The 19,369-nt window shown below is 40.1% G+C and overlaps 1 protein-coding gene across 8 annotated transcripts in view; it reads right to left on the bottom strand.

Moving 5' to 3' along the window:
* The window catches only part of LOC134227332 (teneurin-m), a 422,322-nt gene that overhangs the window by 274,849 nt on the left and 128,104 nt on the right, over window positions 1–19,369 (bottom strand). Inside the window, exon 2 of one of the 8 annotated variants that reach the window (XM_062708729.1) lies at window positions 13,622–13,994. The exons of the other annotated variants lie outside the window; for them this stretch is intronic. Coding sequence (XP_062564713.1) covers window positions 13,622–13,625 — 4 coding nt within the window. The 5' untranslated portion in view covers window positions 13,626–13,994. The remainder of the gene's footprint in view (window positions 1–13,621; window positions 13,995–19,369) is intronic. 8 annotated transcript variants of the gene reach the window in all.

Here is a 19,369-nt window from a genome sequence, read left to right as displayed (position 1 = left end):
GGTTGAGTAAATCGTGAAAAATAAAATAGATATTTGTATCCAAATTTCGCATGGGCAGTTCACAACACGAATTTTTGCTCACTATGCAGGACAACGTCTGCCGGGTCGACTTGTTATTCATAACATTCAGATAAGAATTCCAGCTGGAATTCAAGCGGACATCCGGTCATTCGCCTTGAAAGAAAAAATTCAATTCTGGAATTGATTGGGTAATCAATTGGGTAAGAGGTTCTTTCGGGTGTTACATTTAAACTTCCTTCCCGAAATCTTCCAGAAATAATTCTTCAGATCTTCTTCTTTATGTTTTTTTGTGAAATTTTTTCAAGCTTTCCATCGGAAAGTTACCCACATTCTTTTTTTTCCATTTTATTTATTTATTAAATTTCTGGATAGGCTAACGATTTCATGGAAAAAATCATGGAGATATCTCAGTACAAATTCGTAAACATACTAAACCATTGTAAAAATCAATTTCCGAAAGAATTCCTGGAGAATCCCAGAGATTTGTTTTTACAAAAAGTTTATGTTCTGTTGGATCTTTTAACACGAAGAATGGGGGAAGGGTCGTTTGGCCGTAACCCATTCGGCCAAAAGCCGTTTGGCCGAATGCCACTAGGCTGAAGCCCATCTAGACGAAGGTCATTTGGCGGAATAGGATATTTTACCAAAAATGTCATTTTGGACATCTGACCAAAAAGGTCATCCGGCCGTCATTTGGCCGAGAACGTCATTTGGCCGAGAACGTCATTTGGCCGAGAAGGTCATTTGGCGAAAATAGGACATTTGGCCGAATAGGATATTTGGACGAATAGGACATTTGAAAAGTGAGACGTCTCACTTTTTATTTTGCACTTCTCACTGTAAAAAGTAAGAAAAAGTCTCACTACTCGCCGGGTCGTCTGCAATGCAATGTAAAAACTGCTTCCAAGAACAGATAATTATTCAGTGCATCGAACGTGTTATCATTCGGATCGTCGGGTCGCTCGTGAAGTGAAAAAAATCTGGTTCGAAGAGCACATAAATAGTCAGTGCGCGATTGAACGTGTTATCATTCTGCTTGGAAGAGGAGATAATTAACCAATGCGCAATCGAACGTGTTATGAAAATCGACTTAAATTTCGGCACTGTTCGAAAATGATTACTTGATATATGGGGCTCTAGAAATATGAGTATGAGCATGAGCATAATGACCGAACGTTTCGTAGTTGCTACTCTGTGAGAACACCTCTGCGCGATCGCCACGAGTTCCCGCGGAATTTTATTGGAATCTGGGGGATAGGTTCTATGGCAGAGGTTCGTCTTGGCTAACGGGCTGCCAATGTGATAGTACTGAAAGGGTGGTATGTTCTAACTAGATGCTGAAACGAGCTTTTTCGCTTATTTCCTATTTTGACCTTCCACGTCCCACTTGGGATGAGCTAACTAAAGCCATACTATCAAATCTAAGCAGTCGAACTGGCATTGTTGATGGCACAAAATGATTGAAAGAAGTGATAATGCTTGTATCAACTATTCGCGGTACTGGAAGTCAGCGAAAAGTTATTATCATTCATCGGACGTTTTTGTTTTTCCCGAAAAGCGGTATCTCGGAAAAATTTGCGTGTGTGAGCATCCGCCGGCGCCGCTCGTGTGATTGAGTGAGAACTACGTTCTCTGCTGCCCAACATTTCGGCCTTTGAATGTGGCCTTTTCAAGGCAATAACTTTACTTTGAGAGAACTTTTACCATTAATTTTACTCAGTTTCAAGTTTTTTAATGTAGCCTCGCTTGGTCAATCGTTTTCGTCCTAATTAGCATGTTATTCTGGTATTGTGGTCCTGATTTGGGCTTCATTATTTATCAGATATTCGATTTTAGTGGAAGTACATTATTTTTTTAAATCTGTTAAGCTCAATAGTGATATGAAGAAGGCGAATGCAGGGCTGTTGGCGATGAACCATAGAGCGGAAAGGGCTTTTGTGAATAAAAATGAAAATTCTTATGAATTGAAAGGGCTTAATTGAGTAAAGACCCGTTTTCGAGTTGCCAAGCTGAACAGGTCCTCCAAATTAAACAGACAATTTGGTGAAATGGTTTGTATTTCATAATTCATGTCATTTGTAATAACCAAGGACAAAAACTATGAGAGAAGAAAGCCCAAAGGCTTTCAAAGCGTTGATATTTTTTGTTTTTTGTTGTTATCTGTTGGTCTTACTTCCTTTGGACATCCATAATAGATGTTACGGATAAAAATATAACAAAACAGATTCAGATAAACAGTCTTAGTACAAAAACCCTGACTAATCCACCTTGTGGTAATGTTGCCTTTCTCGTGCATTATGAAAATAGTATTTTGGCTTAGTTCATGGCCCATAGTCAGATCTGACCAAATTTCAGTAGGAAACAATGAGGCAAAATTTTCCGTCGAATGCAACTTGTTGCGAGAGAAACGGTTGATGATAAGTATCTAAAAAATGAGTTTTGCGCCTGAAAAAATGTATCTTGGCCATAAAAAGGTCGCAGCAAGCCATGCGCGCGGATGGTTGCTGTCACGTTTTAGTTCATTCGCGCAAGAAGTAGATTCGGCTGATGTCTATATTTTGAATATGTACTAGAAAAAAAAGTTTAAGTGATCTGAAGTATGAAATTTACGCGTTTGGTGTTAAAGGTCCCCAAGGTCATTAAGTGAATTTCTTAATTGAGTGCGCGAAACCATTTGTGTAGTTTGTATATGAGGATGTCTTTGGTGAAATATGTGTGGCTGTGCGGTAATATAAGAAATACATGAATAAATAACGAATGGCTCAAATTAGCTCTGGAAGAGTGAAGTGAATTGTTCACTGCCGGATAGTGAGGGCACACACATACATGAAAATGTATCTTTTCCATAGCTTCTGTCAATTTTCAGTAAGGAACAATAGGACAGGATTCCGTGTCGAAATTTTGTTGAACGAGCTAAAAATTTTGTTGATCTTGTTCTATCTTTTTGTCATTTCCTCCTGGTGAAAGTGATCTCATTTAAGCATTATGCAAGTTTTAAACTAAATGAAAACTAAATGCACATAATCCAACAATATGTTTAAATGTAAAGACAAGAAATCTGTCGATAATTTATGCTAAAAGTGACACATGTGCAGTGCACGGTTGCACATTCAGACGCCGTGCCTTTGCCTTCAAGTCTTTTCATCTAAAAGAGTTCCTTCGCTTAACTGTTAGGCCAAACATCGTGCTCACTACAGCCGTTTTATTAAGGTGACACTTACACTTTAATAGTTTTTTTTTCCTTTGAAGTGAATGTCCGCTTTTGTTAAAGCGAATGCCCGTCAATATGAATAAAGGCCTGTTAAAGCAAAATGCTTCATGTGAATATAATCCATCAGAGCGAAGGTCTTTGGGAGAAAAAAACACTTTGTGAATAGAGAGGTCATAATGACAAACAATATGTTAGCATTTTTTTCCTAAACACTAGTTCTTCAAATTAAAAAATCCTGAAAGGGTAGGCCTTTTGATCAATTTTAAAGCTGAAAAAAGCTTATTTTTAGGATCTTTTGCTTCATTTCACGGGCTATTTTGAATTAGATGCATTCTCACATGAAAAGTTTTGCGTCGTTTTCTGGTCTTCTAAATAGCTCTAAATAAACTAAATTACTTTTCCGGTCAAATAACCTCAAAAACATTGTGGTTCTGGATGCTCAAGTTTTTTGTTCCAAAATTTTCAAGTGTGTACAAGGCGTACTGCCACGGATAAATGTGGGAATTATAGGCGATTACATGAGTAAGTTACGTTGTCCAGATTATGCTAATAATGTTGGGAGGAAGGTTTGGTATAAACTACATGTAGGCGTGAGTGTAGGCAAAATAAGGCGTCGTTACACTGCGAGAACGTTGGCCAGTACAAAACATGATCAAAATTGTGTTCCCAGTGTCGAATTTTCAGAAGTTTTGAGTACGTGATGGATTGTGTAAAAAATATAAAAAATATGCTTGATTAAACTATCATCTTCACTGCCTTTCTACGCATAATTGTCCCATGTTTGTTGTTGGAGATTTCAGGTTTTTATCAAAAAGTGGCATATTCTCATGCATATTTTTCGAAATCATTAAAAATTACCGAACTTTTTTCGGAAATTTAGTAAAAACAACATCAAGTCTGGTTGTCCCATTATTGAATTTCTTCGCATGTTTGTCTCGCAGGAAATAAATTCATCATTATGGAAGAATCTGTTATATAAACGAACGATAATTAAGAATTATAATTATAGGAATATTATTCACTGACCATTTCTTTCAAGCCTGTGTTCACTTTTAGTGGTAAAAATGACCATTTTTAAAGATCTTCATCTTAAGTGATAGAACTGTATTCTAACACATTAAATTACGTGGAGAGTAAAATTTTAAAAATGAAGCATGACGCAAGATATGTCGATCATTGTAGTCATTAAAGAAATCGGCCACTTAGCGGGACTAATATGACTTGAAAATGCAAACACTGGCTATATTTTTAATTATTAATTGTTTATTCGTCTTCGATTGGATCGTACAGACTACTCTTATTCTATGTTCCTTATTCTAGATTTGAAATAATACTTGGACACGTTAAAACCAAACAAATAACAAATATTATTAAAAGCGGAGTACGTCAATATCAGTTTGTAGAGCAACACAACCCAGCATAGAGTGAATAACTCTGAAAATTTTGAGGTCGTCAGCGTACAGAAACTTCGCAGAGGTAAGACATTTGATCAAGTCATTGATATACAGGATAAACAGTAAAGGTCCCAGCATGCTGCCCTGGGGCACACCCGAGGTAATGCTGAACGAAAGCTTTTCTGCCAGTCAGGTATGACATTATCCAGTCTGCTATCCATTCAGGGAAACCCAAGTGGCATAACTTTGCCACGGCATGTTGTTGAGGTACGGTGTCGAAACTTCGGTATCTAAATCGCGAAGACTCAACTTCGGTATCTAAATCACGAAGAGCTTTTATCACTTCTTGATCGGAAAACAGAAAGGGCGCGAGGTAAATATCGTGCGGTAGAACATTCGAAAAACTACCTGGGTGAGTTTGCGGAGGGTTCGCATTGAACACACTCTGAATAAAGTCGGCGGTTCGCAGGATTCCGCCTCGGACGATCATGTGAGAACCATTCTGTCACGCTTTGCATCATGCTGGAGCAGGTCATTTAATTTCAAGAGTCCCTCCATTTGGTATTGATTGACCACGGATTATACCTCTGTTGCTATTTCCCATCGTAGTCGACGAAATCATGGATCTCTTTAGCAGTCTAGCAGTCTATAGCAGAGCAATCGAACGAGATGATGATACTGCTAGTAGCACAGTTATGACTGATTTAGTTACTGCAACTCTAATGTGACTCGGTTTGGTCGATCATAAGTCACATAAACCTGTATGTGACAAGTGTGCTGCTCGGGTCTACTAACGCCACAACGCCCTACCATTGGTAGGCTACCAAGTAAAGTAAACTGAATGACCTGGCCGTATGCTCCCACTCAACAAACTCGAACTCCACGGTAGCCGAGCAAATATTGGACAAGGTCGAAACCAAAGCCAGCCATCGTCGGACGGCGGACCAAGATCAACATAGAACATGGTGATCCAATCTGTCCAGACAATGCATCAAACCTCGAATACTCAACTCTAACATGAAATCTGTGATGTTCTACACTGGTGAGACTTGGTGCGTATTGACAGGGATCACATAGATTTGCAAGTATTCATCACCCGATGTCTATGTTTTACTGCTCACGCCTGGTGGGCTCACAACTGGATACCGAATACTGAGCCCCATCGACGATCCAATATCAACGGCAACTCCACTGTGTGAATGGACGTAGGCCGGCCACAGACAACGTAAGAGCAGAGGCGAAATCTGCAAGCAAGCGCTGGAATCCGACAGGACATCGCAGCAGAGGCAGACCCAGGATCACCTGGCGACAAAACCCTAACAGAGAAATAAACAAAGTTGATGGGAATCAAATTTAGGCTCAAGCCAAGGATGGAGATCCTTAACATTGGCCCTATGTACCCTAAAAGGTACTCAGAACACAAGAGTGGGTGTGTGGGAATTTGATCCCACTTAACGAATGCCACATGTACATGGGTGCTGAGAAAGAAACCAATCCTAGTGCCGTATAGCCTATGAATTGTGTAACTTTGATTAGCTAAGTAATAGAGCTAAGCCAAGTAATAAATTGATTTTAGAACTTGTTTGGAAGAATGTTTTATTTTTTATAAAACAAGTGGAGCTGTAACTCTCAAAAAGCAAGGTTGTTTTCAGTGTATCGTACTTTGGAGTAAGATAAACTAAAATCTGCAACCAGCCACCTGATAAGACATCTCAGATCGTGTAAGGATTGGGAAGCTCCTGGACGACAATCGCCGTGCGTGAGCCGAAATAGCCTCCTTACGACTATACAGAAACCCCCGCAGCTGATTCACGCATACTTCTTGCATGAGTAAGTTCAACATCCATTGCATCCTCTCTACTGGTTGATCCGAGGCCGTATCTATGCCGCTAACAAGTAGCATGTCATTTCAATAATTTTAGGAACGTCAGCATGATATGATGTGCTTCACCGATTCTACTTCAAACTTCGCCTATCTATTCAGTATAGTCCGGGAAGTCTGCAATTCCGAACCTTCATAAAATATCCATGTTCAGACAACACATCTCTGATTTCAAAAGTACACCTGACCATTTCCCCAGTACAACAAATTTGAGCTTCATCCTTAACTTAAACAAAAGCTTATGAATCTAGCCGTACTTTAAAAATGTTGGTGTTATGGATTCAACAGTTTAGAGTCCATCTGCAAAAACTTTCCCAAAAAAAACTAAAATTTCTACGGAACTAAGTTCCAGTTTTTTTTTAGATTTTATAAAGTTTGTGCTAAGTTCATTACTGCATAAATATATTACAAATATTAATATTCTTAGTTTTTGTAAACCTTTTTTGCTATCATTTTCCATTACAATTCCAAATTTTTCATGCAATTATTCACATTTTGTACTTTTTTTCGTTTCCTTGTTATTTTTTTATTCCCCCCCCCTCGTGTTTTCCAAGAGCTGTCGGACATAAAATAAATTTAATATTTGTATCGGCCTAATTGTTGAAATAATAGTTTTTGTCCCCATTAGCTATTATGCAAAACATAAAATAAATTGATTAACTTCTTTAGATGCAGTCATTCGATTGTCGCTGAGAAAGCCATAGGCGAGATAAATTTACAAATCAAATGCAACAACCGACTGACAAACAGTCGAGCGAAACCAACGTTTGTCGCCCTTCTAAAGTGGTGCACATCCTACCATCCACCCTAAAACAGTTCCGTCTGTGTATCAATAGTTGTGTTCGTGTTCCTAAGATTGCGAACCCGATAGAAAATAATGGGATTCGTGATTATAGGAAACAAGTTCTAAAATATCGCAATTATTGGAACACGGTACACTGATCCCACATATATGGGTCACTTTGTAACAATAATTAGTCACTCCAATTTGCATGTTGCTTAAATGGAAATTACTCATATTAGTGTGTGACCCATGATTGTGGGGTCAGTGTAGTAATAATTTTAAGCCGGAATAACGCATTCCATTGTTAGGAAAACATTTTTTTTTCAAAGAGATGGGAAAAGCCTGCAGATGCATAATAAAGGTGAGCCAAATTAGATTTAATATTATTGTGGAATATGGTACAGCATTGGAATATGCTTAGTTCCTCCCCTATTGGATCATTTATCCTATTTGCATAAAAACACGTCAATCAATCTTGATTAAAATGGCGATTTACGCGAAAAATTCCTCGTAGTTGAACTTTTAGTTCTGTGAGGGTATGAGATCATTAGGGATGGTTAAATAACTCTACAAAAAGCACGTCTAATGCATATAATACAAGCGAGACGGCGTACGTGACCCAGGGCCATGCTCGTTTCGGAAGGTTAAAAATGTGTTCAAGTTTCTAGAAAGTTATCGATTCGTGTCGATGTAAATAGTTCTACGGGTATCTGAAAATGGTCAAAAAAAAACCTTACCCTCAGAGATTAAAATCTGACAATCAATAATGAAATTGAATGTAACCGAATGATTCTTATAAATTTATTTCTTGCATAAAATAATAAACAGTTTCTCCGACAAAATTACTTATTTTTTAATATTGAAATGAAAAAATCAAACTGGGGTCAATCGCCCTTTTCTGCCAATTTAACTTCGCTTTTAAAAAATAAATTTGCTGCAAAAAAATATGAATCACCCGATTAAGCCAAAGAAAACCAATAAAAAGCCTGTCATTGCTTAAATCTTCGATGATGATATTAGGAAATGATATTTCTTATGATATGTAATACTGTTTTAGTGGAAACATCCTGCCCAGCCGATTTGTCAATTGCGTCATTAATTTATAGCACATCTTGGCCTTAGAACACAATCCTCCCACGACCTATTCAAATCGCCAGAGCCCTTTGAAGAAGGCCGCATCCCACCTGCTCCACGTACCATCAATTGTCAACTTGTCACCAGAGCCCGACTAACCATCAATCGAACCCTGCCCCCTAATTATTTCCAAAGCTAGCACTTAGTTCCCACTCATGCTCCATCTTCGCCCCCACCCCAGCCATGGAAACTCCGAGCACTTCAGTACAAATTAAAACTTAAACACGTCGCTTGTCCATCGTCGTCCTGTAGGGAAGGCGCTGCACACCGCTGAGCGATTGGACGGCGGACCGATAATTAATAGTTGTCAGCTTCCGTGGCAGTAATTGCCACCGACCGCATAGCCCTACAGCCCGCGCGGTGACAAACAACAGCCGAGAACGCGTCTTTCCCACATATGGTGTCGGTCGGTATTGAAAAAAGAAGGGAAAAGATGAGCCCCGGTTCTGTCCTTTCAAGAGCCGGAGACGAGGGATGAATACGAAACACTCCGGTTGACAACCAACAACTACGAGCTGCGAGGTTCAAACTTTTTTTTTCATTCCAAACGGCCTTAACCAGCGACGAAACCTCTTGAGACAATACGCATTCGTCGTTCCCTTCGGTCGGGGGACACGATTGGAATTGAAAATCTAGGTCGGCACCTTTCATCGATCCGACCCGGAGGGCGAGCGTGGGTCGGGACGGGACAAAAAATCCTTCACAACTAAACCAAGTGCAAGTACCTACCAGATGAGATAATAAGGCGACGCATGGACTTCTCTGCTCCATAAATAAATAGAGACAAGATTCTGTTCGGTTTCGTTCCCATTTTTACCATGTTTCCAAGCGGGAATCGCCGTCGTCGCCGTTCTTGTCTGCGTTCGATTGGATGTAATTGAAGCAGGAGTCTCGCCGGATTTGTACCCATTGCTGGGTGAGTTGGGTCCCTCTATAAGGGCTGCGCCCAGGCAGGACGACGTAATACATAGCACGACAGTGACAGAGTGCAGCCTTTTCTATGTTTCGAAAAGTGTTTCTCTGTGTTGATTTTATTTTTTTCGTGATGCCGTCGTAAAGAGATGGCAACAACCAAGGACGAAAACTCGTTGGATTGCATCCCGACGACATCAAGGCGACCGACATTTATTGCATAAGAAGGCTAGTTTAGGATGAGCGGCGCGATACCTTGCTTCTGTTTTGTTTCAAATCTCGTGGGAGAACGCACATCGGTATTCTTCGAGAGCATTGCCACAGCAAATTCCAATCAAACTAGGGGAGCCTAATGAATTTTTCATGTATTTTCTCATGTTAAGAAGCAGCTAGTTTCTATGTACCAAAGATTCTGTTTTGACATAATTTGATTGATTCACTCATTCGTTTGATACAGCATCGATGTAGATTGTAGGAACTGCTTTAAATTGTTTGAACCTTAAAGCAATTTATTTTGATTTTGTAGAGCTTCTCTACCGATACACTGTGGCATAAAAGATGACAAAAAACGAAAATAATCCATTGCAAGATTTAAACAAGTTCAAAAAAACTACAAAATGGTCATTGTTTGAATATCAGTTCCGTAGTGCATGACGGACGACCTTTTTGACTCTAAATAGTATGGAAATCGCCCACAGTGCTCTTTTGAATCGAAGTAAATCAATTGCCAGCAATTGTAGGTTGCTGCCACGCACAACCCCAAACGAACGGAAGCGGATCACAAACGAATCTCTTTTTATTCCTCATCCAAATTTTCCCCAGTCGCCAAGCCCACACAATCACGTGTGTATGAGTGTGGGCACCGGGGGAAGAATCCATCGAGGCAATACTCGGGGGATTTAAAGAGCTCGCACCGAATGCGCTGGAATTTTCGCCTGCTAAATCCAACCTACCGAAAAGAAAGGATCCAAATTCAATAAATTGATTCGGCATCATTCATTCGATCGGGGGATGGATCTCGGCCGCGCAGTCTGTCTCCTGCTTTGGGTTGTGCATTTCCGGACCAGAGCGATGACGACGGTGGCTACCGGATTGAAAACCAAACGTGTTTATTTATTTACGAGGTTTTCGCCACACCGGTAGCTTCTTCCTGAGCGTTGTTGGTTGCGATAGACGTTAGAAGAAAAATAGGGCACCCCTGCTGGAACATAAGACGCTACAAATCGGATCACGGTGTACGTTTGGATCGATTGGTCGGTAGTCGTCGTTGTTTCGAGTTCCGTAATACGTCGGTCCGGGAAAGGATTTTTCAATTATTTATTGCCTTTTTCTTTCGGATGGCTGCTAGTGGGGATTTAAGATTCACAATTCGTGAGCAATATTTTTTTTCTTGCGAACGAAAGATGAAGTGGAATCAATGGAAAATTAATTCAATTGCTTCATTTGTTATGATGGTAAATTAATGAGGATGTACTTTGAAAACTAATTTCAAAAAAATACGGTTGCTCGATGCAATTTCTCATTGAAGTTCGAAAGAGAAAATTCGAAGGAATTTTCCGAGGAAATTCGGAAGAATTTTCGAAGGAATTTCCCGAGGAAATTCGGAGGATTTTCCCGAGGACATTCGAAGGAAAGGAATTTCCCGAGGAAATTCGAAGGAATTTCCTGAAGAAATTCGAAGGAATTTCCCGAGGAAATTCGAAGGAATTTCTCGAGGAAATTTGAATGTATTTTCCGAGGACATTCGAAGGAATTTCCCGAGGAAATTCGAAGGAATTTCGAAGGAAATTTGAAGGAATTTCCCGAGGAAATTCGAAGGAATTTTGAAGGAAATTGCGTTGGAATTTCGAAAGAAATTTGAAGGAATTTCCCGAGGAAATTCGATGGATATTCCCGAGTACATTTGAAGGAATTTCCCGAGGAAATTCGACGGAATTTCGAAGGGAAGGAATTCCGAAGGAAAGGAATTTCCCGAGGAAATTCGAAGGAATTTTCCGAGGGAATTCGAAGGAAGTTCCCGAAGAAATTCGAAGGAATTTCCCGAGGAAATTCGAAGGAAATTCCCGGGGAAATTCGAAAGAATTTCCCGAAGAAATTCGAAGGAATTCCCAGAGGAAATTCGAAAGAATTTTCCGTGAAAATTTTTAGGAATTTCAGTGGAAATTCTAAGGAATTTCAGTGGAAATTCGAAGGAATTTCAGTGGAAATGCGAAGAATTTCCAGTGGAAATGCGAAGAATTTCCAGTGGAAATTCGAAGGAGTTTCCAGTGGAAATTCGAAGGAGTTTCCAGTGGAAATTCGAAGGAATTTCCGTGGAAATTCGAAGGAATTTCCGTGGAAATTCGAAGGAATTTCCGTGGAATTCGAAGGAATTTCCGTGGAAATTCGAAGAATTTCCGTGGAAATTCGAAGAATTTCCGTGGAATTCGAAGGAATTTCCGTGGAAATTCGAAGGAATTTCCGTGGAAATTCGAAGGAATTTCCGTGAAATTCGAAGGAATTTCCGTGGAAATTCGAAGGAATTTCCGTGGAATTCGAAGGAATTTCCGTGGAAATTCGAAGGAATTTCCGTGGAAATTCGAAGAATTTCCGTGGAAATTCGAAGGAATTTCCGTGGAAATTCGAAGGAATTTCCGTGGAAATTCGAAGGAATTTCCGTGAAATTCGAAGGAATTTCCGTGGAAATTCGAAGGAATTTCCGTGGAAATTCGAAGGAATTTCCGTGGAAATTCGAAGGAATTTCCGTGGAATTCGAAGGAATTTCCCGTGGAAATTCGAAGGAATTTCCCGTGGAAATTCGAAGGAATTTCCCGAGGAAATTCGAAGGAATTTCCCGAGGAAATTCGAAGGAATTTCCCGAGGAAATTCGAAGGAATTTCCCGAGGAAATTCGAAGCAATTTTCCGAGGAAATTCGAAGCAATTTTCCGAGGAAATTCGAAGCAATTTCCCGAGGAAATTCGAAGAAAATTCCCGAGGAAATTTGAAGCAATTTCCTGAGAAAATTCGAAGGAATTTCCCGAGGAAATTTGAAGGAGTTTCCCGAGTAAAAGCGAAGGAATTTCCGGGGAAATTCAAGGAATTTCCCGTGGATATTCGAAGGAATTTCCCGTGGATATTCGAAGGAATTTCCCGTGAAAATTCGAAGAACAGAATATAAAATGTTTCTGCGGTTCATGGCATATCAATACAAAAGCAGAAATGGCATATCGATATTTTTTTTGAAGATTTCCAGTCGCATATAATTGAAAGAGTTTTTCCAAAGTATGTGCAAATAGCGATAGAACTATTGCTTCTCCGGGAACCTTAAATCACGAGACAGATCGAACCATATCAATTGTACTCTTAATCAATGGCAAGTATCAATAGGTCAATCGTTGTTTTCGCCATTCGTGGTTGGCTGATGGCCTATCGCAATGACTGTTACGAGTAATTGTTCTCCATCGTTAAATACCCAACCTTGTTCAACATTTCCAGGACACATCCATTACCGGCGAGGGTCTCCATCTGTTTGATGGCATTCGAATAGTTATGTGTACGTTCCTCAACTATTTAACAATAGAACATGCAATCTTGCGAACATTTTAGCGTATGGTCGTTCGAAGCGGCAACCAACAACGACGGCAGCAGATTGCAAGCGAGATGACCTTTCTTTCACGATCGTAGTAGCCTTAGTTTTCCGTTTACATGCGATGTAACGGTCTGAGTGCCGCCGCGCCGTCCTATCGCGCGAAGATCCGAACGATGCACTCGTTAGCTGATTTGTGGCGGTGGCAGAGCGGCAACGCAAGGAAAGGACCCGCATTTTTCCTGCGAGAAACGCGTTCCATTTGAGAGGTTATGTGCGCTACTTTGGAGTATCTGATAGAGAGCTGGCGCTGCTGCACTGCTCCAGCAGTGCCGCCACCGCCTACTGCGGCATTGAGTCATTGTTTTGCTTTACTGGCGGCTGCCACCGCGCTGCGCCGCACTCGCAGTACACTCGGTGAATTATTTTGAATAATGAAAGAGGAACGCGCATCAGGCAAAGGAACATACATTGGCAAGCAGCAACATAGCGTTTTATGTTTTTATTTTTGTTCTTGAATGTAGCATAAAACAGGAGACAAAGACACAGACATGTATTCAAGTGCAGTGGAAAAGAAGAAGAGACAAACACAAATGCAGACGAACACGAGACGCGGGACAAAACACATGGAGAGCATGGAAGTAAAACAGAGTAATTATTATTGCGTTGAAAGAACAGGAAGAAGTTTTGTTTTTCTTAAGATATAGACAGACTCACCCATAGTGGGAGCATAACTACTGTTTTTGTTTGGGACGCTTGCCTTCGAACCAAAATCGGAGCACTATTCGATTACGATACCGAACCTTTTGAAAACTCAAGTTTGTGTTATTTCTACCTATCTAAGACCAAGATAAACCGTACATGGGAAGGACAGTAAAATCGTGCGCCACTGCTTCTCGGATCCGCCCGAGCCTATTGTTCAAGACACCGGATCATCTATTCGCAATCGCTATCGCACATTACAGTTTCGTTCTACGTGATTCAAATGTGGCCCGGCTACAACTACTGCTAAGGGTTAACACACTCGAACTCCTGTCTCGCCCGCACTCGCTCGCTCTGAAACCGTTGACTTTCGGTGGTGGGTACAAACCTGCAAAGAAATCCAGAGAAAAAAATAACACAATATTAGAGAGCTGTCATTCACCTTGAAGCGAGCTGCGAACTATCGCGCTGCGGGAACTACCCCGACAAGAGAAGTAAATAAACCATAAAATAATCAATAACTGATAACAATCTCATTTTCTCTAAATTTAACGAAATAGTCTCCGGTTGCACCAGTCCGGAAGAGCTTTCTTGGCTTCTGCTGACTGAAGCTCAAAAAGATCGTAACCATTGGCGTGGCAAGGATTTTTCTTACGAAGGGGATTTTTTTCTGCTTCGTTAGAACGAGGGAGCTGTTTTCTGATAACTGTTTCGTTATGTAAATTCTATAGTATCGATGATCAATCCGTGTTTTAAAATTTGCTAAAAATTACCACGGTCTTGGACATTACACTTTTAAAAGATTATTATCCCCCCTCCAGCTATGCCAATGGACCGAACGCCGGAGCAAAAGCCAAAGCGCACAACACACAATAAATGAATTAAATTTTGCTTCATTGCCATTCGACAACCACACAGCGTCGTCGTCGTAGTCGTCAGAGTCCAGCAGCAGCAGCAGCAGCGGCAGAAGCACCAACAGAGGAATCCCTCCGACCGCCAGGGATTCAGGCAAGCCAACTCGATCAAAAAAGAGCGAGCTGGGGACGTCGGACGGACGGACGGATGGATCGGATGGTGGGAAAGCCAGTTATTGGACCGCACTGGACCCCACATAGTAGAAGAGGTGGGGAGATGAAGTCCAAACAACGTGCAATGCGATAACAACAATTCCAACTATGATGATGCTGTGGAATATTGTCTATTGTCTTGTCGATTTCTCGGTGACCCTCACCCTGCTGTCCTCTCAGCACAGGAAGTACCTTAAATGGCTGAGGGACCGAAGAAGGAGCATCCGGGGTGGGAGGCACTTTCTTTCGATAAGATTCTTATTGTTCGGATTCTTCTCGAGAGTCCAAGCTCCAAGTCATTTTCTCTCCGAGGCCGTATTTTCCTCATCGTCTTCATTGAACCGAACGGACAAACATAGGCATGAGGGGGCATGAGCTGACTCTAAATACCGCAATATCGAATCATAAAAACAAATAAAGTGAGGTTAGTTTAGTGCGGCCTTAGAGATTCCAATGCCTACGACATCCAATAATGCTGATGCTGTTTGGCCTGCGTCGTAGTTATTAGAGTCATGGTGGTAAAGGCTGTGGCTAACTGGGAGCTGAGTAAGTCGCATGCTGCTGTTGGACTTGAGCTGTGGAAGCTCTCGCCAGGACGAGGACACAGCTCAGAAGCCATTGTGCCATGAATGGCCGATAGCCATTCTGCTGTTAATTGGTTTGATCTCTGACTGGGGTGACTTTCAGTTAGTGCGGGATGGGTAGGAGCAAGGTGGGACACCGAAAGGAGAAGGGTTGAGATGCTGTGAAAGCTCGTTCTTTCATTTCCCGACCGGCAAGGATTGCCGGTTGGGACAGAAATGGAAATTTGATCTAGTTTTGTGAAGCTTCAATAGAAGTTTGGTATCTATAAGAGATAAAATCAAATTATATGGATTTATGATAAAATATAATGTACTAGGGATTGAAAATTCTGGATATTATTTTCGTTTTTACGAGGGCTCTCGTTTCGAATCGAATTTAAAAAGTTACTAAGATTTGATCAGATTTCAGAACCAATTTCAATACTGATGGGATGTAAAACAATTATGACTGAGAAAACATGAACTCCGTAATGCTCAATTTAGTCACCCATTCCACAAAAATAAACAAATGAAAAAAAAACTTTAATTTGGTTGAATTCGGTATTGGATTGAGTTGAATTCTAACCTTGACTTATTCGGATTAGGACTAGGATAGGGAAAGGTCGTCCTTAGCTTAACGGTTAGACCTATTGGCACCTTTTTCGGTACGTCGAGTATTTTTTCACACTCGTAGACGTCTTTGATATTTGAAAACTTGTTTTAAAGTATTCTTCTCTCATGAGTATTGCGTAATTAATTGTGAATAAAAACTAACATCACTGAAATTCCAGTTAGCGGAATTGTGACTCATTAGGTCCACATTTTGGAATTCAACTGACAGCGTGCAGCTCGTTATTTTGATGTCTTCGGAGCAATGTGTGATCCCGCAACGCACTTAACCCAGACCAAACACCACCGTTAGTCAATATTCCAGCCGAGTGCTTCTCGAATATGTGTGAGTGCTTGTGTGTCTCGAAGTCGAAAATAGATAATTAATGAATTGGTTGATCGTAAAAGGAAACATATTTTCCGCCTCAGCCGGGAAGGCGACGGCAAAATTAATTAACCATGATTTATGGCCCAATGTGCATGTTAAATTATTGGATCGCTCGTCATTTGTCTTACCTCGTATGCTCGATGTGAAAATGGGAGCAATAAAGCATCGCAGCGGAGATGAATTTCACTCGAGATTTTTCGTTTCCTCACATTAGTTATCGAAGCGCTTCGAGCCAAACCGTGATTGGAAGGTGGCTATGGGAGCCAATGATGTGGGTGATTGCCACGCTCTCGCTTCTAGCATCAATCTACTGTTATGAGAGTTTTCGGAAGCGACAGCGGTCAACATTTGGCTGAAGAACGTGGGAAATTGGCTTTGCTTAAATTATTTCCACGAATTATTGATATTATCACTCAATTTCACAACAATATAAAAAATAATAAAAAAAAGTCAGAAGATTTTCCCGAAAAAAAACGGATTGATTTTTCATGGAAATTTGGATGAATGTCCCGAAGAAATTCGGATGAATTTCCCGAGTAAATTGAGATGAATTTTCCGAGTAAATTAGGATGAATTTCCAGAGGAAAATCGGATGAGTTTCCTTGGAAATTCAAATTTCCTCAGGAAATTCATCTGAATTTCTCAGGAAATTCATTCAATTCCTCGAGAAATTCATTCGAATTTCCTCGAGAAATTAATTCAATTTCCTCGAGAAATTCATTCGGATGAATTCCTGGAGGAAATTCGAATGAATTTCCTGAGGAAGTTCGGATAAATTAATCAAGGAGATTCGAATGAATTCCCGGAGGAAATTCGGATGAATTCCCGAAGGAAATTCGGATGAATTCGGAGGAAATTCGGATGAATTCGAAGGAAATTCGGATGAATTCCCCAAGGAAATTTGGATGAATTCGAAGGAAATTCAGATGAATTCGGAGGAAATTCGGTTGAATTCCCGGATGAAATTCGGATGAATTCCCGGAGGAAATTCAGATGAATTCCCGGAGGAAATTCAGATGAATTCCCGAAGGAAATTCGGATGAATTCCCGGAGGAAATTCAGATGAATTCCCGGAGGAAATTCGGATGAATTTCCCAAGGAAATTCGGATGAATTTCCCAAGGAAATTCGGATGAATTTCCCAAGGAAATTCGGATGAATTTCCCAAGGAAATTCGGATGAATTTTCCAAGGAAATTCGGATGAATTTCCCAAGGAAATTCGGATGAATTTTCAAGGAAATTCGAACGAATTTCCCAAGGAAATCGAACAATTTCTCAAGGAAATTCGGATGAATTTCCCAAGGAAATTCGGACGAATTTCCCAAGAAAGTCGGATGAATTTCCCAGGATATTCGGATGAATTTCCCAAGGAAATTCGGATGAATTTCCCAAGGAAATTCGGATCAATTTTCGGAATTTCCCAAGGAAATTCGGATGAATTTCCGAAAATTGGGATGAATTTTCCAAGGAAATTAGGATGAATTTCCGAAGGAAATGCGGATGAAATTTCAATGAAATTTGGATAAATTTCCCGAGGAAATTTGGCATGAATTTCCCGAAGAAATTCGGATGAATTTCCGGAAGAATTTCGGATGAATTTCCCAAGGAAATTCGGATGAATTTCCAAAAGAAATTTGGATGAATTTCCCGAGGAAATTCGGATGAATTTCCTGAAGAAATTCGCATGAACTTCTCGAGGAAATTTGGATGAAGTTCCCGAGAAAATTCGGATGTATTTCCCAACAAATTCGGATGAATTTCCTTTGGAAATTCGGATGATTTTTTTTTTAAATTTGGATGAATTTCCCGAGGAAATTCGGATGAATTTCCTTTGGAAATTCGGATGAATTTCCTTTGGAAATTTGGATGAATTTCCTTTGGAAATTCGGATGAATTTCCTTTGGAAATTCGGATGAATTTCCTTTGGAAATTCGGATGAATTTCCTTTGGAAATTCGGATGAATTTCCTTTGGAAATTCGGATGAATTTCCTTTGGAAATTCGGATGAATTTCCTTTGGAAATTCGGATGAATTTCCTTTGGAAATTCGGATGAATTTCCTTTGGAAATTCGGATGAATTTCCTTTGGAAATTCGGATGAATTTCCTTTGGAAATTCGGATGAATTTTCTTTGGAAATTCGGATGAATTTCCTTTGGAAATTCGGATGAATTTCCTTTGGAAATTCGGATGAATTTCCTTTGGAAATTCGGATGAATTTCCTTTGGAAACTCGGATGAATTGCCTTTGGAAATTCGGATGAATTTCCTTTGGAATGATTTTCTTCGGATGATTTCCTTGGAAATTCGGATGAATTTCCTTTGGAAATTCGGATGAATTTCCTTTGGAAATTCGGATGAATTTCCTTTGGAAATTCGGATGAATTTCCTTTGGAAATTCGGATGAATTTCCTTTGGAAATTCGGATGAATTTCCTTTGGAAATTCGGATGAATTTCCTTTGGAATGAATTTCCTTTGGAAATGAATTTCCTTTGGAAATTTGGATGAATTTCCTTTGGAAATTCGGATGAATTTCCCTTTGGAAATTCGGATGATCCCCTTTGGAAATTCGGATAAATTTCCCTTTGAAAATTTGGATGAATTTCCTTTTGGAAATTCGGAAGAATTTCCCTTGGAAATTCGGAAGTATTTCCCTTGGAAATACGGATGAATTTCCCTTGGAAGTTCGGATGAATTTCCTATGGAAATTTTGATGAATTTCATTTGGAATTTTGGATCAATTTCCGTTGGAAATTTGGGTGAATTTCCGTTAGAAATTTGAATGAATTTCCTTTGGAGGTTCGGATGAATTTCCTTTGGAAATTCGGATGAATTTCTTTTGGAAATCCGGATGAATTTCCTTTGGAAATCCGGATGAATTTCCCTTGGAAATTCGGATGATCTTTCTTTGGATATCTAGATGAATTTCCCTTGAAATTCCGGATGAATTTCCTTTGGAAATTCGAATGAATTTCTTTTGGATGTTTAGATGAATTTCCCTTGGAATTCCGGATGAATTTTTCTTGGAAATTCGGATGAATTTCCCTTCCCTTGGAAATTTGGATCCCTTGGAAACTCGGATGAATTTCCTTTGGAAATCGGATGAATTTCCTTTGGAAATCGGATGAATTTCCTTTG

Source organism: Armigeres subalbatus, chromosome 3 (assembly GCF_024139115.2).
Source record: "Armigeres subalbatus isolate Guangzhou_Male chromosome 3, GZ_Asu_2, whole genome shotgun sequence".
Taxonomy (NCBI): Eukaryota; Metazoa; Arthropoda; class Insecta; order Diptera; family Culicidae; genus Armigeres; species Armigeres subalbatus.
This window is presented reverse-complemented; position numbering and strand designations above follow the sequence as displayed.